This window comes from Lacerta agilis, chromosome 3 (assembly GCF_009819535.1).
Source record: "Lacerta agilis isolate rLacAgi1 chromosome 3, rLacAgi1.pri, whole genome shotgun sequence".
Taxonomy (NCBI): domain Eukaryota; kingdom Metazoa; phylum Chordata; class Lepidosauria; order Squamata; family Lacertidae; genus Lacerta; species Lacerta agilis.
In genome coordinates, this window is record NC_046314.1 from 116535272 (window position 1) to 116559841 (window position 24570).

Here is a 24570-nt window from a genome sequence, read left to right on the forward strand (position 1 = left end):
TGTGTGTGTGTGTGTGTGTGTGTTGTGCCGGCTGTTTCCCCCTCCCTCATGCCGACAAAAAGCTGGCGTGCCTATCAGAGACTGGATCCTAGCCTGCACCCTGCTTGGTCAAATGGGGATGCAGGCTGAGACTTGGGCAGTGTCAGGGGGCGAATTCATCGTTGCCGGGATTCATCATTGCAAGGGAGCTTTGCAAACTGAGTTCCCTTGCATGGTGAGTAGTTCCTTTGCGAGGACTGAGGATCCTGGGAAACTGAGTTTTTCAGCCATTTGGGGCTTTCTGTTGGGGGGGGGGGGTTTTTCTGTTTTTTGAAGCTGTTTTTGAACCTGAACGACCATGGCTTGCCCCACACCCCCTAGTTTTGATTCTGGCTACGCCCCTCTGAAGACATGCTTTTGTTTGTTCTTTCCGATAGTCTTATCTTCCCCCAAGTCATGCCACTTTATCTTTCAAGTGATGTTATATTCTGTCTTGGGTTCCTTCCCCGCCCCCTGCCCCCCCCAACCCTGATGCTTGATTACTTCTCTAACGGTAGTTCCCCGATTGCTTCACTTAGCGCTTATCATGCGATTGCCTCACATGGGTCTTAAAAGCCTCCAGCAAACAAGAGACCCCCTACCTCCAGAGGAAGTCTGTCCCGCTATCAAACAGTTCTTACCGTCACAAAGTCCTTAATGTTTAATCGAATCTCCTTTCCTGTAACTTGAATCAATCGTTTCAGGTGCTCACCACCGCAGGAGGAAACAAGCCTGCTCCATCTTCCGTGTGACAGCCCTTGAGAATATATTTGAATATATTCTAGGTATGTTTTTATTGTATTATTGGTTTTAAATAATTGTATTGTTGTGTTTATGTTTGATTATGTTGTTCTTGTTTTTGTTTTATAAAATTTAATAAAGATAATTAAAAAAAAGAGAATATATTTGAAGAGGGCTCTCCTATCTCCTCTCAGGCTCCTCTTTTCCAGGCAAAACATACCCAGCTCCTTCAACCGTTCCTCATAAGCCTTAGTTTCCGGACCCTTGATCCTCTTGGTCGCCCTCCACTGCACACTTTCCAGCTTGTCAATATCCTTCTTAAATTGTGGTGACACAGGATTCCAGGTTGGGTCTGACCAGGGCAGAATATAGTGGGACTATTTCTTCATTTGACCTGGACACTATGCAACCTGGAATAGCGTTTGCTTTTTTTGCTGCTGCATCACACTGTTGACTGTGGTCCACCAAGACCCCGAGATCCTTTTCACATGGGGCCCCCCCTTCCTATATTTGTGCATCTGGTTCTTCCTGCTTAGCAGGGGGTTGGACTGGATGGCCCTTATGGTCTCTTCAAGCTCTATGATTCTAAGTGCAGAACCTGACATTTGCCCCTATAGAAATTCATTTTGTTAGTTTGGGCACAAGGTACGGATGAAGGGTGGTATACAAATTAAAGAAGGAGGAGGAGGAAGAGGAGCTACCTCTGGAAGGGATGTGAGTGGTGCTGCGGGTCAAACCACAGAGCCTAGGGCTTGCTGATCAGAAGGTTGGTGGTTCGAATCCCCGCCATGACGGGGTGAGCTCCCGTTGCTCGGTCCCTGCTCCTGCCAACCTAGCAGTTCGAAAGCATGTCAAAGTGCAAGTAGATAAATAGGTACCTCTCCGGCGGCAAGAAGAAGAAGAGTTTGGATTTGATATCCCGCTTTTCACTACCCGAAGGAGTCTCAAAGCGGCTCACATTCTCCTTTCCCTTCCTCCCCACAACAAACACTCTGTGGGGTGAGTGGGGCTGAGAGACTTCAGAGAAGTGCGACTAGCCCAAGGTCACCCAGCAGCTGCATGTGGAGGAGCAGAGACGCGAACCCGGTTCCCCAGATTACGAGACCACCGCTCTTAACCACTACACCACACTGGCTCCGGCGGGAAGGTAAACGGCGTTTCCGTGCGCTGCTCTGGTTCGCCAGAAGCGGCTTTGTCATACCGGCCACATGACCCAGAAGCTGGACGCCGGCTCCCTCGGCCAGTAACGCGAGATGAACGCCACAACCCCAGAGTCGTCCGCAACTGGACCTAATGGTCAGGGGTCCCTTTACCTTTAGCTACCTCCGGAGGCGTCACATGGGGTGAAAAACCCAGCTATCTGCACCCCCACCCATAGCTACAGCACTGCCCACTGGTCAAAGAAGTGCTGACCTGACCCCCGACCCCTGTCCACCTATTTCATTGAGTGGTTGGAGCTCAAAGCATCACTGGGACCAAACAACACACTCTCCCATTGTCTTCAGAGTCAGGCGGATAATAACAACAACAACAATAATAATAATAATAACAACAATAATAATAATAATCATTTGTTATTTATACCCCGCCCATCTGGCTGGGATTCCCCAGCCACATTCAGCAGCTCCCAAGACAATAATAATAATAATAATACGATAAAACATCAAACATTAAAAACTTCCCTAAACAGGGCTGCCTTCATATATCTTCTAAATGTCAGATGGCAACCAAAGCTTACAATTTTTTTTTAAAAAAAAAGTACACATTGCTAAATTTAAAATACACCAGGAGATAAACGAAGTCCATTATTAACTAAAAGCACTCATCCTGCGATAACGTTTACAGGACATAGCCCGCCCGTCCCCCCGCCCCCCGGACCCGACTAAAAATATTCATTTAAAGCGAGGTTTTTGGGCTGCATTAATAGAATACCAGGAAGAGACACCCACCCCGTTTGCATTTTGCAATTGCAAAAAAATCAAGTTTGCAAGTGTGTGTGCGGGGGGGTGGGGGGGGCGAAGCTTGGAGGAGTGAGCGAGCCCCCCTCCCTTTTTGCAGGGTGATTGGCACGAGGGGGGCGGTGCCCAGATTTGGGAGCCTCCACCCCCGCCCTCCCCCAGCCCCCCGTCAGCTGACTGGCTGCGGTCATGTGACCTGCCTAAGGAGGAAACGCGCCCGGGCTGTGGCTGAGCGGAGCAGCTGCTTTTGTGCCGGAGCTGCTGGGGTTTATTATTTCATTTTATTCCTGGGCGTTTGAGGAACAAGGCTCGGCTGCGGAGCGACGATGGCGTGGACCAAATACCAGCTGTTCCTGGCCGGGCTGATGCTGGTCACCGGCTCCATCAACACCCTCTCGGCCAAGTAAGTCCGGGTCCCCCTCCCCACTGCCTCCTCCTCTTCCTCGTGGGTTGTTCCAGATGACCCTTGGGGGTCCCTTCCAAGGGAATGCTGGGGCGAGGGGTCCAGGCGGGCGGGATTTGGGGGAAGGAGGAGGTCGGGGTGGGGTGGGGTGGGGGGCTTGTTGCCGTTGACCTCCCAAGCTCAGGGCCAGTGCACCTGCTTGGCATGTAGAAGGAAGGAAGGCCCCGGGTTCAAAAATCCAGGTAGGGCTGGGAGAGATGCCCTGCCTGAAATCAGGGTGGATTTGATTTAAGTCAAACTGATTTAAATCACTAGTCAGTAAGGCTCAGGGTGGATTTAAATTTTTTAAAATTTAAATCGGATTTTTTTATTTTATTTAAATCCACCCTGAGCCTTACTGACTAGTGATTTAAATCAGAGATGGAGTGCGGAGCAATAGCCCGTGTTTCTGGAGAGGTGGAGCAGAGGAACCTCTTGGTTTGATTTGGCAAAATGGAGACTTTTGAAGAGACAGCGTTGCAGAGTCGTTCCTAATTCTAGGATGCTGTTGGACTCCGACTCCCATCATGCCTGGCCCCTGGCTAGGATGGCTGGGGGGTGGGGTGGGGGTGGGAGTTGAAGACCAGCAGTAGGAACCCGAGGACAGCCTGCTGGTTCAGCCAGTCCGGCATCCTGTTCTCGCAGAGGCCTACCAGATGCCCATTATAGGAAACCCGCCAGCAGGATTCGAACACAAGAGCCCCTCCTGTGGTTTCCAGCAACTGGTGTTCGGAAGCGTTGCTGCCTCCGGCTGTGGAGGGCAGGGCAGGGACACCCTGGCTAGGAGCCGCCGATTGCTGCCCTCTCCTCCTCCGTGAATTTGCCCGACCCCCTTTGAAAGCTGTCCAAGTTGGTGCTTTGTTTAAAAAGGGCTCCATTGTCCGCTTCTCGTGGTTGACTTCACTACTAAGAACATAACAAGAGCCCGATACATCATTGTGATGACGCACCGAGTCACAGAATCACAAAACCGTAGAGTTGGAAGGGACCCCCAAGGATCATCCAGCCCAGCCCCCTGCAGTGCAGGAGAGTTTTCCCCAATGTGCGGCTTGAACCCACCACCCTGAGATTAAGAGTCTCGTGCCCTGCCAACCGAGCTATCCCAGCATCCAGATCTCACAGTGGCCAACCGGGTGCCCCAAAGGGAAGCCCGCAAGCAGGATTCGAACACAAGAGCGACTCTCTCCCCTCCTGTGTTTCCCAGCAACTGGGATTCAGAAGCATCGCTGCCTCTGACCACGGAGGCACAACAGAGCCATCCTGGCCAGCAGCCAATAGCCCTCTCCTCCATGAATTTGTCCAGTCTGCTTTTGAAGCCATCCAAGTTGGTGGTCCTCACTGCCTCCTGTGGCAGGGAGTTCCACAGTTTAACTAAGTATGGAGTCTAAAGGCAGCCACCTCAGCAGCAGTGCCCTTGTCTTTTTTTTGCTAAGCCAGCAGAATGTGGAGCTCCCCTGACGGTGCATCTTTCGCTCGCTTACTCAGCTCCGGATTTTGCAAGAAGCAGCCCCCAGAAACACAAAGCTTACTCATTGCTTTGGTCTGGAGGGGGGGGGGGCAAAAAACCCAGAAGGCCACAGGTTTCAAAACCCCTGCAGCTGTACGAACGCCGTCTCCATGTTCACAAGCACCAAGGGAGGCAAAGTCCAGAGACCACGGGGGGCAGGAGGAATGAAGCCCCACCCTCCCAGTGCCGGATTTACAAATAAGCTAAGCAAGCTGTAGCTTAGGGCCCCCACTCTCTTGAGAGACCCCCCCCCAAAAAAAAATAAAGGAAAAGAAAACTGGATGTACATTTCCAATGTACATTGGCAGGGGGTTGGACTGGATGGCCCTTGTGGTCTCTTCCAACTCTAAGATTCTATGATTTCCAAAATATAAGATAAAAAACAAATAGAATAAAACCTACATCCAGCAACCATGTTTTGTGTTGTGCGGGCTCCTGTGATGTAAGTCATGGGCCCCGCCTGCTAGCCTGCTCCCTGAAATATCACGGGTTTTCTCATTTCTATAAATAAGGTGCCTACATTTTGCATGGACTGGTTATTTTGTTATGTGCAAATGGCTTTAGATACTACAACTCCCATCATCCCTGACCACTGGTCCTATTAGCAAGGGAAGGTGGTAGTTGTAGTCCCAAAACATCTGGAGGGCCGAGTTTGCATATGCCTGTATTAGGTCCCTAAATTGCCATATACCATATATTCCACACACAAAAGAGAGACAATTTGTTGTTGGCAAAGGACAGCTGGACATGGAGAGGGCCCCATTACCTTCGGGAGCTTAGGGCCTCATCAGACCTGAATCCGGCCCTGCACCCTCCCCAAACCAGCCTCCAGCAAGCTGGTTGCCCGCCAGTTGTTTTGGACGGCATCAGTTCTGTAGAGGAGGAACACAGAATCATAGAACTGGTGGAAGGGACCCCGAGGGTCATCTAGCCCAACCCCCTTCAATGCAGGAATCTCGGCTTGAGCATCTGTGAGCCATGTTCTTACGGTTGAGGAACTGCTGTGCGCTTTCCCCGAGAGGTGTCTCGAGCAGCCTTGCTAAGCGGAGCATCTCCTTGCCTTTCATTTCTGGCAGAGATGAATGGCAGGCCGGACATCCGATCTGCGGCAGACTCTGCACTTGTTGTTATATCCACGTCTCCGGTTCCAGGAACCTGGCAGGCGCTTGGCGTGACGTCAGCGGACAGGCGCCCCTGCCTTTGCTCCTTGGCTGGGGGGGCAAGTCCAGACACGGAACGAGGAACAATTCCTTTCCAGGACACAGGAAGCTGCTTCGTACCGAGACGGACCGTTGGTCCGGCTAGCTCTATTCTGCCTGCACTGACTGGCAGTGGTTCTCCAGGTTTCTCAGATGTTTCAAATGTTTCTCCCAGCCCTGTTTGGAAATGCCAGGATTTGAACCAGAGACCTTTGGGATGCAAAGCAGATGCTCTAACACCAAACCATCTTAGGCAAAGGCAAAGCAATGGCCTATGCGGCCATCGGCTAGGGGTTCTTTAGTTGTGATTTCTGCTTTGCAGGGGGTTGGACTAGATGACCCCTGGGACCCCCTCCCGCTGGGTTCCGTACCTGGGAGGCCTCCAGGTACCCTGCTGCTGTTATGCTCAGTTTCCTTGCTGAAACTCTCCCATGTACTGTATTCTGTTTTGGACAGACCTGGTATACCGCATGATACTCTATAATTAATTGATTTTTTAAAAAGGTAAGAACAAACTGACCTCAAAGAAATAAATTCAAAAGACAGCATTTAAAAACATGCATTCTGAAATATAGCAAGGATTATGAGGTTTTCAAGGTACTGAAATATGTGTGAGACCCCAGATTCCACCTTTGAGGGCGGGCCTCGGCCCAGTATACCTGAAGGAGCGTCTCCACCCCCATCGTTCTGCCCGGACACTGAGGTCCAGCTCCGAGGGCCTTGTGGCGGTTCCCTCACTGCGAGAAGCAAAACTACAGGGAACCAGGCAGAGGGCCTTCTCGGTGGTGGCACCCGCCCTGTGGAACACCCTCCCATCAGAAGTCAAGGAGATAAGCAACTATCTGACTTTTAGAAGACATCTGAAGGCAGCCCTGTTTAGGGAAGTCTTTAGTGTTTGGTGTTTTATCGTGTTTTTAATATTCGGTTGGGAGCCGCCAGAATGGCTGGGGAAACCCAGCCAGGTGGGCGAGCTATACAGGTGAAACTCGAAAAATTAGAATATCATGGAAAGTTTCGTTTCTTTCAGTAATTCAACTTAAAAGGCGAAACTATTATGTGAGATAGACTCATGACATGCAAAGCGAGCTATGTCAAGCCTTTATTTGTTATAATTGTGATGATTATGGCGTACAGCTGATGAGAACCCCAACTTAACAATTTCAACTTTGGGGTTTTCATCAGCCGTGCGCCATAATCATCACAATTATAACAAATAAAGGCTTGACATATCTCGCTTTGCATGTCATGAGTCTATCTCATATATTAAACTCCAGTAGGTAATGAAAACAATTGCTTACATAAATGGACTTTTCCACGATATTCTAATTTTTTGAGTTTCACCTGTAAATAGTAAATGATGATGATGATGATGATGATGGAAGCCCAAGGAGGTGCATGCGGGGCGTTCTAACCAATGCCCCTCTTTTTCAGGTGGGCGGACAAGCTGAGCGCGCGGGGATGCAACGCCACGAGTGAGGAGCACACCTTCCAGCATCCCTTCCTCCAGGTACTGCCGGGTGGACTCTGCCTGCTTCCACGTGGCGTAGAGGCTTCCGCCCTCCTTTGATTCCGCATCTGCCCATTTCGGCCCTGGGGTTCTGCCCCCAAATGGACAGGTCGCTGGCAGGGGCTCCCTTCAGATCCCACATAACCCCTGCGCTGGTCGCCAGTTCGTTTCTGCGCACAATTCAGGGGGGCTGGCTCGTGTCCGTGTTCAAAGCCCTAAATGGCTCAGGCCCCCACATACCTGAAAGTCTCCTCCCCGGCAGACCCTCTCGGGTGCCGAGATCAGCAGAGGGGACCCTCTTGGTCATGGGTAGGCAAATTAAGGCCCGGGGGCCGGATCCAGCCCAATCGCCTTCTTAATCTGGCCCGCAAACGGTCCGATAATCAGCTTGTTTTTACATGAGTAGAAGGTGTCCTTTTATTTAAAATGCATCTGGGTTATTTGTGGGGCATAGGAATTCGTTCACTTTTTTTTTTTTTTTCAAAATATAGTCTGGCCCCCCGCAAGGTCTGAGGGACAGTGGACCGGCCCCCCGCTGAAAAAGTTTGCTGACCCCTGTCCTAGAAGCACAGAGCTTCAGAGCTGGATGCAACCCCCTGCAATGCGGGAATCGTGTTGCCGATCTGCTACTGGTCATGATCCAAAAAGCTCACAGAGCCCCTTCCTTGCCTCCTAGGCCGTGGGCATGTTCCTGGGGGAGTTCTCCTGCCTGGCTGTCTTCTACCTCCTGCTCTGCACTGACCGGAGGAGGCCAGAGCCCACCATGGACCCCCCTCAGTCCTACAACCCGCTCCTCTTCCTGGCTCCCGCCCTGTGCGACATGACAGGGACTAGCCTCATGTATGTGGGTAAGTGTTGCCTGGGGGTTGCTTTCTCCTCTGCGAAAACTTGGGTGTGGGGTGGGGGGTGGAGAGTCCTGCTGGGAGTCTCTCACAAACTCATATTTTTCGAGCGGAAATACTTGCAATACGCCTCTTAATATTTGGAGTATTTACTGCAATTTCATATGCCTGGACTGGGTAAGGAAGTGCAAAACCTGCCTGTCCTGACATTGTTCTTTCCTTGCTAAGCAAACACAAGCTCGGCAGATCATGCCCCCCCCCTCGGCCACCTTTCTATTTCCCCTCCCCTCTCATCCTTTTATATATTTATATTTATTTTTATAAAAGGATGAGACGGGAGGGGAAATTTCAAATTTATTTACGGTGGTACCTTGGTTCTCAAACTTTTTTAAAAAATATATTTATTGGTTTTTATAAAACAAAAAGAACTACAACACAATCAAACATAAACACAACGATACAAACAAACCTACACTGAAAACATACCTACAATAAAAACAAACCTAAAAGAACAACTTGGTCCTCAAACTTAAGTCCGTTCTGAAACCAAAGTGTTCCAAAACCAAGGCGCGCTTTCCCATAGGACAGTGTTTTTCAACCTTTTTTGGGCAAAGGCACACTTGTTTCATGAAAAAAATCACGAGGCACACCACCATTAGAAAATGTTAAAAAAATTAACTCTGTGCCTATATTGACTATATATAAAGTAATTTTTCAATTTTTCCCACGGCACACCAGGCAACATCTCGCGGCACACTAGTGTGCCGCGGAACAGTGGTTGAAAAACACTGCCATAGGAAGTCATGCAAAACGCATTAATCCGTTCCAGACTTAAAAACAACCCCTAGAACGGCAATTTAACATGAATTTTACTATCTTAACGAGACCATTGATCCATAAAATGAAAGCAATAAACAGTGTACTGCAGCCACACAATCTGTTAATCAGTAGCTGAACTGGGTTCCACACAGTCACAAAAACAAAACATATAGAGCCGCAAAAACAGAAAACTCAAAATAAATAGCGTAAACAGACAGATCTCAGCGTAACACTCAAAATGGAAGTGTGGCACTCAAAACGGAGCTTTTTCCGGGGGGAAAGTTTGCAAACCGGAACACTTACTTCTGGGTTTGCCCTGTTTGTGTTCCAAGTTGTTTGAGTACCAAGGTCAAATCAAAATAAAAAATTCTTTCCAGTAGCACCTTAGAGACCAACTAAGTTTGTTCTTGGTATGAGCTTCCGTGTGCATGCACACTTCTTCAGATACACACGAAAGCTCATACCAAGAACAAACTCAGTTGGTCTCTAAGGTGCTACTGGAAAGAATTTTTTATTTTGTTTTGACTATGGCAGACCAACACGGCTACCCACCTGCAACGAGTACCAAGGTGTTTGAGAACAAAGGTACCCCTGTATTTGATATTCCATATTAAAATTCACATTCACACAACAATATATTATTTAAAAAACCAAGATTCCTAAGAATCTCCTGGACTTCCCTCCTCCCCTTTGTGGGTCTTATTGTTAGTCCTTTCCTTCTTCATCTTTTATAATGATCCAAATTTTTCATATCTCCATTATGCCCATAGTTCTTTGTTACATTACAAGTGTTATTGCAATCCCACTAACGATTTTAACTGTTTACAATGGTTTTGAAGATAAATTACAAATTTCCCCCATTCCTTATTAAAGTTTTGGTCCTCCCGATTTCTGATTCTTCTGGTCATTTTTGCCATTTTGGCATAGTCCATCAACTTGATCTGCCTGTCAGGACTTTGTCTTCTTTCCATCTCTGGGCTAGTGGCATCCACGCCGCTGTCGTCGCATACAAAAATAACCTTTTCCATTCCCTTGGGATTTCAGTACCTAAAATTCCTAAAAGGAAGGCTTCTGGGTTTTTTCAAAGTGTTGGTGCTGACCTTGAAAGCCCTAAACGGCCTCGGTCCAGTATACCTGAAGGAGCGTCTCCACCTCCATCGTTCAGCCCGGACACCGAGGTCCAGCGCCGAGGGCCTTCTGGCAATTCCCCCCTGCGAGAAGTGAGGTTACCAGGCAGAGGGCCTTCTCAGTAGTGGCACCCGCCCTGTGGAACGCCCTCCCATCAGATGTCAAGGAAATAAACAACTATCTGACTTTTAGAAGACATCTGAAGGCCCTTGGTGCTGAACTTCAGTGTCCGGGCTGAACGATGGGGGTGGAGAGGCTCCTTCAGGTATACTGGACTGAGGCCGTTTAGGGCTTTCAAGGTCAGCAGTAACACTTTGAATTTTGCTCGGAAACGTACTGGGAGCCAATGTAGGTCTTTCAAGACCGGTGTTATGTGGTCTCGGCGGCCGCACCCAGTCACCAGTCTAGCTGCCGCATTCTGGATTAGTTGTAGTTTCCGGGTCACCTTCATAGGTAGCCCCACGTAGAGCGCGTTGCAGTCATAGGGTACCAACATTAAAGGGAACCTGTCAATCTCCCTCAAAAGGGCTACTAATCTGGTTCCTAGTAGCTGCCAGATTAATTGTAGTTTCTGGTCACCTTCAAAGGTAGCCCCACGTAGAGCGCATTGCAGTAGTCCAAGCGAGAGATAACCAGAGCATGCACCACTCTGGCGAGACAGTCCGCGGGCAGGGAGGGTCTCATCCTGCGTACCAGATGGAGCTGGTAGACAGCTGCCCTGGACACAGAATTGACCTGTGCCTCCATGGACAGCTGTGGGTCCAAAATGACTCCCAGGCTGCGCACCTGGTCCTTCAGAAGAAGAAGCAGAACAGTTTGGATTTGATATCCTGCTTTTCACTACCCGAAGGAGTCTCAAAGCGGCTCACATTCTCCTTTCCCTTCCTCCCCCACAACAAACACTCTGTGAGGTGAGTGGGGCTGAGAGACTTCAGAGAAGTGCGACTAGCCCAAGGTCACCCAGCAGCTGCATGTGGAGGAGCGGAGACGCGAACCCGGTTCCCCGATTACGAGTCCACCGCTCTTAACCACTACACCACACTGGCTCTGTGTTCAGGGGCACAGTTACCCTATGCAGGACCAGGGAGTCCCCCACACCCACCCGCCTCCTGTCCTCCAAAAACAGTACTTCTGTCATGTCAGGATTCAACCTCAATCTGTTAGCCGCCATCCATCCTCCAACCTCCAGAACAATCCAGAGCAAACTCTTCCCACGTGTGTGTCTGATGCTAAATATCCCTCCTTGAATGATTTCCTCCACCACCCCGCTTTCCTGCCCCCTTTCCAGCTCTGAACATGACCAGCGCGTCCAGCTTCCAGATGCTGCGAGGGGCCGTGATCATCTTCACCGGCCTGCTCTCGGTAGCCTTCCTTGGGCAGAAGCTGGTGCTCAGCCAGTGGCTGGGCATCCTGGTGACCATCGTGGGGCTGGTGGTGGTCGGCTTGGCAGACCTGATGAGCAACGGGGACCACGAGCACAAGCTCAGCGAGGTCATCACAGGTATGGCAGGGCAGGGGGAGCCAAGGGGGGGGGTCGCCAACACCAGGAGGATTGATCTGCTGGCGTCCTGCGGCGCTCCTTTCCTTCGGGGCCCTTGCTTCTCTCTCCTGCTCCTGATTTCTGCCGTTCTCAAATTGGTGGGCACCGCCTGGTGGTGGGGGTCGCTAGGAAGCAGGGGGGCGCTGGAGGAGTAAAGGCCCATCAGACTTTGAAAAGCTGGCTTCACTGAATCAAGTTCACTTTCCTGGATTAATTAAACTTAACCACAGAGCCTAGGGCTTGCCAATCAGAAAGTCGGCGGTTCGAATCCCCGCGATGGGGTGAGCTCCCGTTGCTTGGTCCCTGCTCCTGCCAACCTAGCACTTCGAAAGCACGTCAAAGTGCAAGTAGATAAATAGGTACCACTCCGGCGGGAAGGTAAACGGCGTTTCCGTGCGCTGCTTTGATTCGCCAGAAGCGGCTTAGTCATGCTGGCCACATGACCCGGAAGCCGTCTGCGGACAAATGCCGGCTCCCTCGGCCTGTGAGTGAGATGAGCGCCGCAACCCCAGAGTTGTCCACGACTGGACCTAATGGTCAGGGGTCCCTTTACCTTATTATTATTATTATTATTATTAATTATCGTCATCATCATTTGTATACCACCCATCATCCGTAGATCTTGGGGTGGTTCACAACTTAAAATTATAATATAAGAAAACACAAAATATATAAGAAAAATAATAAGAAAAACAAGTCAGTAATTTAAAAGATCAGCCAAAGGCCTGGTTGAAGAGGAATGCTTTTGCCTGGCCCCTAAGAGGGCATGATGAAAGGGCCAGCCGGACCTCTTTGAAATCCAATAAGTTTGAATTGGATTTTGAATAAATTGTAGAGTGGGAAGGGGCCCTGAGGGTCCTCTAGTCCAGCCCCCTGCAATGCAGGAATCTCAGCTGAAGCATCCCTGGCAGATGGCCGTCCAACCTCTGCTTGAAAACCTCCAAGGAAGGAGAGCCCACCACCTTCCGAAATGTGCAGCTCCTTGCTACCGTTTTGCATTTTATTACCTCGTTCTCTTCCTTAGTGGGCCGTGCAAACTGCTGTTCTGAATGGTGCTCTTTTGTAGGGTAGGGGGCCCAAGGGATGGGTTCGGGGACCAAGAGGACGGTGGCCAGGAAAAGTTTGAGAGCCACTGCTCTTAACTGCTCCCGTTTGGACACTTGGCTGAATTTCCCCCTTCTGCCTGCTTCACTTTGGGAAGAGATAGAGCCTTGAAACCCTGCCTTCAACCACAGTTTCAGAAGGATGTGGAAATGCTGGAAGGTGGGCAGAGGAGGGAGACCAAAGATGATCAAGGGTCTGGAGATCAAGCCTTATTAAGAATGGTTGAAGGAGCTGGGGATGTTCACCCTGGGAAAGAGGAGACCGAGAGGAGATAGGAGATAGCCATCGTCAGATATCTCTGTTTTCCCCCCCAATTGGTGGTCCACAGACCCCAGAGGGCCCACGTAACCCACCCAGGGGGTCCGTGGCACCAGCCACATAACAATGACTACCCTAGATTTATCAGCGTTTTCAAAAGTAAGAGATCCATGGATTGGCTCTTGAAAAAAGGGGGTCTGCAGTTCTTAGCTAATTGGGAACCACTGAAGTAGCTAAAGGGCTGTCCACTTGACCTAATACAGAAGGAGCAAGCTTGTTTTCGCCTCCTCCGCAGGGTAGGACCTTAACCAATGGCTTCAAATTATAGGAAAGGAGATTCCAGCTGCAAATGCCGTTCGAGAGACTCCCTCAAAAAGTGGTGGACTCTTCTTCTTCACTGGAGGTTTTTTTTTTCTTTCTTTTTTTGGATGACCACATGTCAGGGGGGTGCAATTCCTGTACTGCAGGCAGGGTTGGACTAGATGACCCTCGGGTTCCCTCCCAACTCCGCAGAATCCTGAGATTCTTTGTGTTTAGTGCAGGGGTCAGCAAACTTTTTCAGCAGGGGGCTGGTCCTCAGACCTTGTGGGGGGCCAGACTATATTTTTTTGGGGGTGGAATGAACGAATTCCTTTGCCCCACAAATAACCAAGAGATGCATTTTAAATAAAAGGACACATTCTGCTCATGTAAAAACACGCTGATTCCCAGACCGTCCGTGGGCCAGGTTGAGAAGGCGATTGGACCGCATCCGGACCCCAGGCCTTAGTTTTTCTACCCCTGGTTTAGTGCTTCCTCCAGTCTCCAGACTACGGCCAAATGGAAAGCACCCCTTCCAGTATTGGGCAGTCGTTTAGCGGGGGAGTGGGGGCTCCAGGCCCTTTCAGGACTGCCCCCAAACCCCCCTTTTCTCTCCCGCAGGGGACCTTCTGATCATCATGGCTCAAGTGATTGTGGCCATCCAAATGGTGCTGGAACAGAAATTTGTCTACAAGCACAACGTCCACCCCTTGCAGGCTGTGGGCACGGAAGGTGAGCAAGCAGACGCGCCGGGGGAGCGGATTGGGGGCTGGTATTTTATTTCTTAGACGTCTCTCCCTTCTCGGACATCCGGGGCCAAGTCACCCTCAAGAGAAACCTGTCGGGAACCGAATCCATGGAAGCAAAGAACTCAGAGTGCTTCCAATACACGCCTACCCGCCGGACCAGAAGACCCTCCCCTTGGGCAGTGCCCTAAGCCAGTGTGCCCCAATTGAGGCTGGGTGGGGAGGGGGGAAATAGGAGCCCACCCCCAAAAATACTGATACTGCTGCAGATTCCTTGATTTGGGGGGGTGGAGGGACAAGAAGCTTGGTGGAGACGTATCTGTGGGTCGCTCCTGTCCTGTTCTCCAAATTCATGCCCCCCACTGGGAGTTCCTTTTTCTCAGTAGCATTTAAAAGGCTGTATAGAATATGAACCAGCCAAAGACCTGGTTGAAGAGGGAATGGTTTTGCCTGGCACCTAAAGGTGTATAATGAAGGCGCCAGGCGAACCTCCCTGGGGAGAGCATCCCACAGACGGGGAGCCACTGCAGAGAAGGCCCTGCTCTCGTGTTGCCACCCTCCGGACCTCTCGAGGAGGAGGCACATGAAGGAGGGCCTCAGAGGATGATCTCAGGGTCCGGATCGGTACATATGGGGAGAGGTGGTTCTTGAGGTCTTGCGGTCCTGAGCCGTTTAAGGCTTTATAGGTCAAGAGCAGCACTTTGAATGGGGCACTTTGAATGGGGCCCGGAAACCAGGCAGTGCAGCTGGGTGAGGATTGACATTGTAGGCTCAAACCGTCTTGCCCCAGGGAGCAACCCGGCTGCCAGATTCTACACCCGCTGACCAGATGCCCTTTATGGGAAACCTGCAAGCAGGATCCGAGCACAAGAGCAACTCTCCCCTCCTGCAGTTTCCAGGTTCAGAAGCGTTTCTGCCTCCAACTGTGGAGGCAGAGCAGAGCCACTTAAATTAATTCAACTATGTTAAATTCAATTAAAATGGCCAGGATGCCAAAGAAGTGAAGTGGTTCATTCTGGCCCCTGGATAAGACCCCCCTCCTCTTCCATGAATTTGCCCCGTCCCCTTTGAAAGCCACAGGAATTGGGGGCCCCTCACTGCCTTCTGTGGGGGCCGGCTGGCCAGCGTTGCGGAGTGTCTTAGTCCCAAGCCCCTGGAGGCTGCTCTAGGAGGCGGGGGGCGCTGTGGTCTAAACCCCTGAGCCTCTTGGGCTTGCCGATTGGAAGGTCGGCGGTTTGAATCGGCTTGATGGTGGTGAGCTCCAGTTGGTCTGTCCCAGCACCTGCCAACCTAGCAGTTCGAAAGGACGCCAGTGCAAGTAGATAAATAGGTACCCCTGCAGCGGGAAGGAAAACAGGTTTCTGTGCACTCTGGTTTCCATCCCGTTGCGCCAAAAGTGGGTTAGTCCTGCTGGCCACATGATCCAGAAAGCTGTCTGCGGGTAAATGCCAGCTCCCTCGGCCTGAAGCAAAATGAGCACCACACCCCATAGTCGCCTTTGACTGGACTTAAAGGTAAAGGCCCAGTTGCGGACGACTCTGGGGTTGCGTTGCTCATCTCGCTTTACTGGCCGAGGGAGCCGGCGTACAGCTTCCGGGTCATGTGGCCAGCATGACTAAGCCGCTTCTGGCGAACCAGAGCAGCGCACGGAAACGCCGTTTACCTTCCCACCGGAGCAGTACCTATTTATCTACTTGCACCTGACGTGCTTTCGAACTGCTAGGTTGGCAGGAGCAGGGACCGAGCAACGGGAGCTCACTCTGTCACGGGGATTCGAACTGCTGACCTTCCGTTCAGCAAGCCCTAGGATCTGTGGTTCAGACCACAGCGCCAAAGGGGTCCTTTAAGGGGCTGGTCAGGGTTGCTGAGTGTCATCTTCCCAAGCACATAGAGGCTGCTCTAGAGAGGACCCCAGCCTGGAGCTTGCCAGATGCAAGGTGGTTCTTTTTAAATGAGATTCAGAAGCAATACAAAACACAAGTGAGTGAGAAGATGAAAGATTTTATTCTATACAGCAAGCAATATATACATACCAAGCAAGTACTTCAATCTGCCACTTGGAAGCCCTCAAGAAGCGTTGAAGTGAGTCCCCCAGGTAGCCTCAGTTTGCAGTTATCAGTCCGTGCACGAGCTTCTCCAAAACTCCGCTCACAATCATCCGATTTATAGATAGCTAGCCTTTGTGACTTGCCCAACTGGCTACGTGCAGATCATTCATTACAGTGGCAACTTGGTTCTCAAACTTAATGCGTTCCAGAAGTCCGTTCCAAAACCAAGGTGCGCTTTCCCATAGAAAGTAATGCAAAATGGATTGATCTGTTCCAGACTTTTAAAAACAACCCCTAAAACATGAATTTTCCTATCTAGCGAGACCATTGATCCATAAAATGAAAGCAATAAACAGTGTACTACAGTCACACAATCAATCAATCAGTAGCTGGACTGGGTTCCGCACAGTCACAAAAACAAAACAAATTGAGCCGCGAAAACAAAAAACGCAAAATAAATAGCGGAAACAGAAAGACCTCAGCGTAACACTCAAAACAAAAGCGTGGCACTCAAATCGGAAGCGTAACACTCAAAACGGAGCATGTTCGGCTTCCAAAAGAAGTTGGCAAACCGGAACACTGACTTCCAGGTTTGCAGTGTTTGGGTTCCAAACTGTTTGAGTACCAAGGCGTTTGAGAACCAAGGTGCCACTGTTGTGGCTCTGCGCAGATCATTCATTACTGGCCACATGCAGACCATTCATTAGCCACCCCCTCCCACTGCCTCACTTTCTCAAAACTATGTCCAGCATCAAAGAAGGTGCCCAGAACTATCACTTCCTCCCAACTGATTAGGACATTAAAGGGTGTTCTCCGCCATCAAAGAACAAGAGACAGGGAGGGAGAAGGAACAGAGGCAGGAAGGGTAACCAGGTCAGATCACGAAATACCATTTATCTTCCGGATAGATTGCCCATACAGTGGGAGGGTCATCATTTCAGTCTACACCTCTCGTTTGTCCGGCCCGCGTCCCCCTTTCTGAGCATCTCTTTCTCCTCCCTGCTCAGGGCTTTTTGGCTTCCTCATCCTCTCCCTCCTGCTGGTCCCCATGTACTTCATCCCAGCGGGCAGTTTCGGGAGCGGGCCGCGGCGCGTCCTGGAGGACGCCCTGGACGCCTTCTGCCAGATCGGCCGGGCTCCGCTCATCGCCGTGGCGCTGCTGGGCAACATCAGCAGCATCGCCTTCTTCAACTTTGCCGGCATCAGCGTCACCAAGGAGATCAGCGCCACCACCAGGATGGTGCTGGACAGCCTGCGCACCGTGGTCATCTGGGGCGTCAGCCTGGCTGTGGGCTGGGAGGTCTTCCACGGCCTCCAGATCCTCGGGTTCCTCATCCTCCTGCTGGGCGCCGCCATCTACAACGGCCTCCACCAGCCCCTGCTGGCACGGCTGCCCTGGCGGAGGGCGGCGGCGGCGGATGCAGATGCGGATAGAGAGGGCCTGTTGGCCGCGGACGGAGCCTCCGTCAACGGGGACAGTTGATAGCAGGGCCCTTGCCTGCTCCAGAGCTTGGCCAGAGCTCTGCTGGGTGGGCCGGCCAGCTTCTCAGGCTGGAGCACGAGACTGGTTTGGGGGGGGGGTCTGCGTTGCGCACTTTTGCTGCGAAATGTCGGGACGTTGCTCTGCCATCTGGTTCCTTTGCTCGCTGCAGGAAGAGCAACCGCCAACGAGACGCCCTCTGTTTTTGCTCGACCGCATCTCTCATCATCCCTGGCCGGGATGGGAGCTGGAGCCCCGACATGAGCTCAGACGTCTCCTGCTTTAAGCAACTGGTGGAGGGTTTTCTGTTGTTGGTTGGTAGGAGAAACCACACTGCCTTCAGAAATCGGCATGTGAGACACCTCTGGGCATCTTGACTCTCAGAATGAACTGGCTTGCTTTGTGGGGGGGGGGGCCTGACACCACCTTCCGGGACTTCGTCCTTTCCCCCCGCTTCCTTCACCCAAAGGTGAGAAGGAAGGCCGTCGCGGTGAGGTTTCCCAACAACCCTTTCCCGGAAGGAGTTCCCTCTTTTCGCCCCTTCTGCCAAACAAAATATTTCGATTTCCTCTAATCCCCACCCAAAAGGAGGGAGTGGTACAGATGCCCAGAGTCCAGAACTCTCCTCCGCAATGCATTCTTTCCCAGGCTTCCCTCTGATGCAGCAACAAAGCCCAACCTTCCCTAGGCTGGCATCCTCCAAGGTGTTTGGCGGATGGAAGTTGCCGCCCCAGACATCTCGAAAGGGGGTCCCAGGCTGATGAAGTCTGCTCTAACTTGGCAGTTTGGTGTTTCGTCCCACTGGGTCTGTTCCCCCTGGAAAAAAACCTCCGTAAGGAGAGCTGAGCATCTTTTAACCTGGGCCTCTCCTGTTTATATCACACTTGGGGTTCTGCATACAGGTGGGTAGCCGTGTTGCTCTGCCGTAGTTTGAAACAAAATAAATAAAATTCCTTCCAGTAGCACCTTAGAGACCAACTAAGTTTGTTCTTGGTATGAGCTTTCGTGTGCGTGCACACGAAAGCTCATACCAAGAACAAACTTAGTTGGTCTCTAAGGTGCTACTGGAAGGAATTTTTTAATTTATTTTTTTGTTGGGGTTCTGCAGGAGGCATCGCCGCAGATCGGTCCCCTTGAGGTTCGAGTTAGTGGCATGGGAATCCCTTAACAACCCTCACACCAGCGGCACTGGGTGCAGTTGTGGGTGACCTGAAAGTCCCTCGCCCCGTGGCACGGCAAGTCTCTGGGCCTTGCCTATCAAATCAGCTTCGGTGAAGGCCTCCGGGCTGCCGAAATTACTGGGGAAACCCATTGACACTGGCTCCTTCCCTGACAGAACACAAAGCTGTGATTGGGGGCTGTGGGAAAAAGGGAACACCCCAGGCCTGCCCACACATATGAAACTGATGCTGCCTTGACCACTTTTTTTGGGGGGCGGGGTGCAGGGCTGTCTCTGCTTCTTCCTAAGGCTGGATCTGAGTGACGGACGTCGAAGGAATCCTCGATGCTCCCTTAATATGCTCAGAGGAGGCAACACCCCGGTTCCTTCGTCCGTCATGTGACCCTCTCCTGAACTGGCCCTTCTGTTCGGAGCCTGCAAAAAGGTGTTTCCCCCCCAGCTATTGCGAGTCCCGGGACCTCTTAATTTCCCACTGCTAGCAAGGTAAAGGCGAGAGCTTGCCCAGTTGTAGGGGAGTTAAGAGAGCTCTCTGGGGCAATTTGGGGGGTCCGGTCGTATGGAGGGCACCCCCCCCTCTCTTGCATCCAAGCCACGAAAACAGATGGTCTAAGCTGCGCAGCCGAGACGAGCATCCGTCTCCTCAACAAACTTCTCAGATGCTGAGCAGACCCACTTTGGTGCCTATGGGGATGAGAGGGAGGGATGGGCTTGTCTTTGCCTTGGGACTATGAACAAGAATGCATTTATTCACCAATAAAAATTTGTCTGATCGTAAGGCCGTTTTTAAAAAACAAGACTGGCTGGACTTTTTTTTTTTTTAACGTGGGTTTTTGATGGCATGTAAGAGCCCAGAGCTCTCTTTGGGGGTTGGGCAAGGGAGGGTGGCAAGAAAAGGGGAGCTGGGGGGGGTGGCCTGGAGAGAGCTGGACAAATTTGTGGAGGGGTAGAGGACAATTGACTGCTGTGCTCTGCTGCCTTCAGTCGGAGGCAGCAAAGCTTCTCATTCCTGTATCCCAATTCCGACTTTTTCCCACAGCACAAAGTTAAACTCTGGAACTCTCTGCCACTTGAGGCAGTGATCCCCAACAACACTGGCTGGCCACTGTGAGAACAGGAAGCCGAACGGGCCTGATCCGTCGGGCTCTTATGAGCATTAAGCTACCAGGTCCGTTTGGAATAAAAACGCCTTTTCCCCCGAGGGAAGGGAGGCGCTCGGCACGTGCCCAGAGGCACCAGCATTTGTCCAAGGCGCAAAGACAGCGAAGGAAGGGGAAGGGTGGATCTATGGGGCGGGTGACCTCTAGGGGGCGGCGAAAGAGACCAGCTGCGACGGATCTTCCTTCGCGGGACTTTCGCTTTCCTTTTCCACGGTGCGCACGCTGTCGGGAACCGTGCGCGCTAAAGGCCGTGGGGTGGGGTGGAGAGCGGTGGGGGAATCCACCCAGGGGGTCCCAGCACCCCAAATCCCGGAGGGAGAGCCGCGCCCCTGGGTTCCCAGCTTGGGAGAAGCCGGCTTCCAATTCCCCCTGCAGCGCGTTCCGCAAGTCAACTCCCGGCCGGCAAGGAGAGAGATCCAGCCAGGAGGGCGCGGCTGGATCCCTTCCGGCCCTGGGTGCTGCGAAGCAGACAGGGTCGGTGATCGACTGAGCGCTGGATCCGCCCCACCGAGTCATGTCCGGAGGGGAGACCCGGGGCAAGGCAGAGGAGTGCCCCCGAAAAGCACCCCCACGCCAGGTGAGATTGGGGGGGGGGGAGGCGAGGGATGGATGAGGCTCTCTGCACATGCTCGGCGGCGGCGGCTTCAGGGGAGACGCCTCTCCTCACGTGCAGAGAGCCCCACCCAATGCAGAAATTGGGGGGAGCAAAGCTTCCTTTGCTGCTGACGGGACCCCGGGAAGAGGGGGGGTGTTCCTGAACCCGAGCAAAGTCCCCGCCCAATTCTTGGAAAGTGAAAGCGGCTATGAAGAAAGTGAAAGTGTTGGTGTGCCTAAGGTGGGGTGGGGGGACACCTCACCCACCCTCAACCCACCTTGCAGGCCTGTCGTGAACATAAAATGGGGTGGACCATTTTGGCCCCAGCATCACACCCCTTAAAACCTGGGCCAAAATCTAAGGGGTGCCAGGAATCGTAGTTTTGCAAGCTCCCCACCTTGAAAACCCGCACCCCTCTTTTCAGCCAGCCCCCTAAAAAGTACAGGGATGGAGCCTGCCTGGCGTCAATTGGCAGGGAGTTCCAAAGTGCAGGTGCTGTCCTGGAAAAAGTAATCTCTGCTTCAGAGTGGAGAAACCCAGGTTCAAGATCCCAGCTGGGGCCACAAACCTCCCATCTGACCTGGAGCCTGTCCCTGTGCCTCTGCCTGGCCTACCTCACAGGGCTGTTTTTAGGATTTGGGTCGACCATTAGTTGCTGGGAATCTCAGGTCCTGCTTGCAGGCTTCTTCCCATTGGGGCATCTGGCAGCCACTGTGGGAACAGGATCCTGCGCTCGCTGGGCCCCCTTTGGCCCTTTAATCCATTGCAGGGTTCTTGTATGAGCAAGTTGAGATTCCTGCCTTGCAGGGGGTTGGACTAGATGACTCTGGGGGTCCCACCCAACTCCACAATGCTACGATTCTCTTCTAAGGCAGCATTCCACCGGTGCGTGGCTGTTTTCTCCTTAGGTTTTCTCTTTTAAAATACGCATTTGTTATTACCAATACAAATTTACAATCAAACAGTTTATACGGTGGTACCTCGGAAGTCAAACGGAATCCGTTCCGGAAGCACGTTCGACTTCCAAAACAGTCCAGAAACCAAGGTCCAGTTTCCGATTGGCTGCAGGAAGCTCCTGCAGCCAACCGGAAGCCACGTCAGACGTTTGGGTTCCAAACAACGTTCGCAAACCAGAACAGTCACTTCCATGTTTGTGGCATTTGGGAGCCAAAACATTCGACTCGCAAGGCGTTCAGGATCCAGGGTACGGCTGTATAATCATTTCAGAGATGCTCTGAATCTCCTGACTCTCCCCCCCCCAATCCCCTACACGGGTCCTTAAACAATGTTTATAGCTACATATCAGTCCGTTGTCGAAATTTCACTTTGTCAAATTATCCATAGTTTTCATTACATTACAGGTGAGTCTTAGAGTTTTAATTGGGATGCGGGTGGTGCTGTGGTCTAAACCACAGAGCCTAGGGCTTGCCGATCAGAAGGTCGGCGGTTCGAATCCCCGTGACGGGGTGAGCTCCCGTTGCTCGGTGCCAGCTCCTGCCAACCTAGCAGTTCAAAAGCACGTCAAAGTGCAAGTAGATAAATAGGTACCGCTCTGGCGGGAAGGTAAATGCCGTTTCTATGACCTGCTCTAGTTCGCCAGAAGCGGCTTAGTCCTGCTGGCCACATGACCCGGAAGCCGTATGCCGGCTCCCTCAGCCAATAACGCGAGATGAGCGCCGCAACCCCAGAGTCGGACATGACTGGACCTAATGGTCAGGGGTCCCTTTACGTTTACCTTTAAAGTTTTAATTTGCTTACAGTGTTCACCTAGATAATTTTTTAAAAATTTCCCCATTCTTTTTCAAAGTCCCTATCTTTTGGTTTTGATTTTTAAGAGACATCTGAAGGCAGCCCAGTTTAGGGATGTTTTTAATATTTAATGTTGTGTTGTTTTAACATTCGTTGGGGAGCCGCCCAGAGTGGCTGGGGAAGCTCAGCCAGATGGGCGGGGTACAGATAATAAATTATTATTATTAAATTATTATTGATTTCTGGCTGTTTCCCCCTTCGTGAGGCTGGTCTTCTCTCTGTTTGCTTTATGTCCACGCTGCTTTTAAGAGGTTTCTTCTCGTATCTGCAGACTTCGAAATCGAACAGCCGCTATCATTTACTAATGGGAGGCACCTCAAGCCAGACGAAAACCAACCCTCCACAGTCAAAGATGCAGGCAAGTCCTAAAATAAACGCCAGGAAACCCCTGGGCTGCTTTTTAACTTCCAGGCACCCTCTTCTGTGTGTTCCGTCAATGGGTGGGGTCTATGGGCTGCTTTGCTGTCATGGATTCTTTAGTTGAGATTCCTGCCTTGCAGGGGGTTGGACTAGATGACCCCCAGGGGTCCCATCCAACTCTACGATTCTATTATTCCTCATGTCACTTGCCTCCTTGGAATCGCAGGATTGCAAAGTTGGAAGGGACTCCTAAAGGGCATCTAGCCCAGCCCCGCTGCAATGCAGGAATGTGAGGTTGAATCCTGACAAGACAGAAGTACTGTTTTGGGGGGACAGGTGTGGAGGAATCCCTGGTCCTGAATGGGGTAACTGTGCCCCTGAAGGACCAGATGTGCAGCCTGGGAGTCATTTTGGACTCACAGCTGTCCATGGAGGCGCAGGTCAATTCTGTGTCCAGGGCGGCTGTCTACCAGCTCCATCTGGTACGCAGGCTGAGACCCTACCTGCCCGCAGACTGTCTTGCCAGAGTGGTTCTTGCTCTAGTTATCTCCCGCTTGGACTACTGCAATGCGCTCTATGTGGGGCTACCTTTGAAGGTGACCCGGAAACTGCAATTAATCCAGAATGCGGCAGCTAGACTGGTGACTGGGAGTGGCTGCCAGGACCACATAACACTGGTCCTGAGAGATCTACATTGGCTCCCAGTATGTTTCCGAGCACAATTCAAAGTGTTGGTGCTGACCTTTCAAGCCCTAAACGGCCTCGGCCCAGTATACCGGAAGGAGCGTCTCCACCCTCATCGTTCAGCCCGGACACTGAGATCCAGCGCCGAGGGCCTTCTGTCGGTTCCCTCACTGTGAGAAGTGAGGTTACAGGGAACCAGGCAGAGGGCCTTCTCGGTAGTGGCACGCGCCCTGTGGAACTCCCTTCCATCAGATGTCAAGGAAATAAGCAGCTAACCTATTTTTAAGAGACATCTGAAGGCAGCCCTGTTTAAGGAAGCTTTTAATGTGTTATATTTTAATGTATTTGTTTTTTGTTGGAAGCCGCCCAGAGTGGCTGGGGAAATCCAGCTAGATGGATGGGGTACAAATAATAAATATTATTATTATTATTATTATTATTATTATTATTATTATTATGTGAGACGGTGTGCTGCTATTACTGGTCGTTATTACTATTATTGCTCTGCTGTTCCATGTGGCGGAGACGAAACCAGAGGCAGGGAGGCTGATTTCCCGACGCAATAGTATAGTACAACCTGGCGCCCTTCTGGCGCCTCACGCTATAACTCCCGTCAGCCGCGGACAGCACGGCCAATGCTCATGGGCGACGGAGTTCAGCAATACCTGTCTGTGCTGTTTTTGAGGGTCACGCTCTGTGTTCGCAGCGCCAGGAGGAAGATGAGGCAGAGAGCAGAGGTGGTTCAACGTCAAAGCGAACACCGAGTAAGACAGAAAAAGACTTTGTGGAGTCAGAGCTGCAGGCAAGTAGCAGAGTCATCTTCTTAAGCTACTGAAGGGAAGCTCATAAAAAAATTTCAATACCGTACTTTTACATCATTGTTACTTGCCCTGGGACCTTATGCTGGAGGGCAGGTTAAAAAAAACCCAATAAATTAGTGGTGATGATGATATTAAGGGGCTGTTGCTGGCATTCGCCTCTGTCTTGAGAGACAACGGAGTGCGTCTCCGGGGGTGAGGTCAAATCGCTGTCTTTCCAGTGCCAAAGCAACCTCCTTGGGTCATGGGCGTACCCAAGGGGGGCAGGAGGGGGCACCTGCCCCCCCCAGAAGCAAAAAATAATAATAATTAAATGGTTATTGGCAGCCT

At 51.4% G+C, this 24570-nt stretch overlaps 1 protein-coding gene across 1 annotated transcript; it reads left to right on the forward strand.

The window, feature by feature from the left end:
- Positions 1–2971: 2971 nt before the first annotated feature.
- SLC35F6 (solute carrier family 35 member F6) lies at positions 2972–17871 on the forward strand. The gene is made up of 6 exons (XM_033145229.1): positions 2972–3120; positions 7297–7372; positions 8049–8220; positions 11450–11662; positions 13985–14095; positions 17165–17871. The coding sequence occupies exons 1-6, from the start codon at positions 3044–3046 to the stop codon at positions 17638–17640; spliced, it is 1125 nt and encodes a 374-aa protein (XP_033001120.1). The 5' UTR covers positions 2972–3043; the 3' UTR covers positions 17641–17871.
- Positions 17872–24570: the final 6699 nt, after the last annotated feature.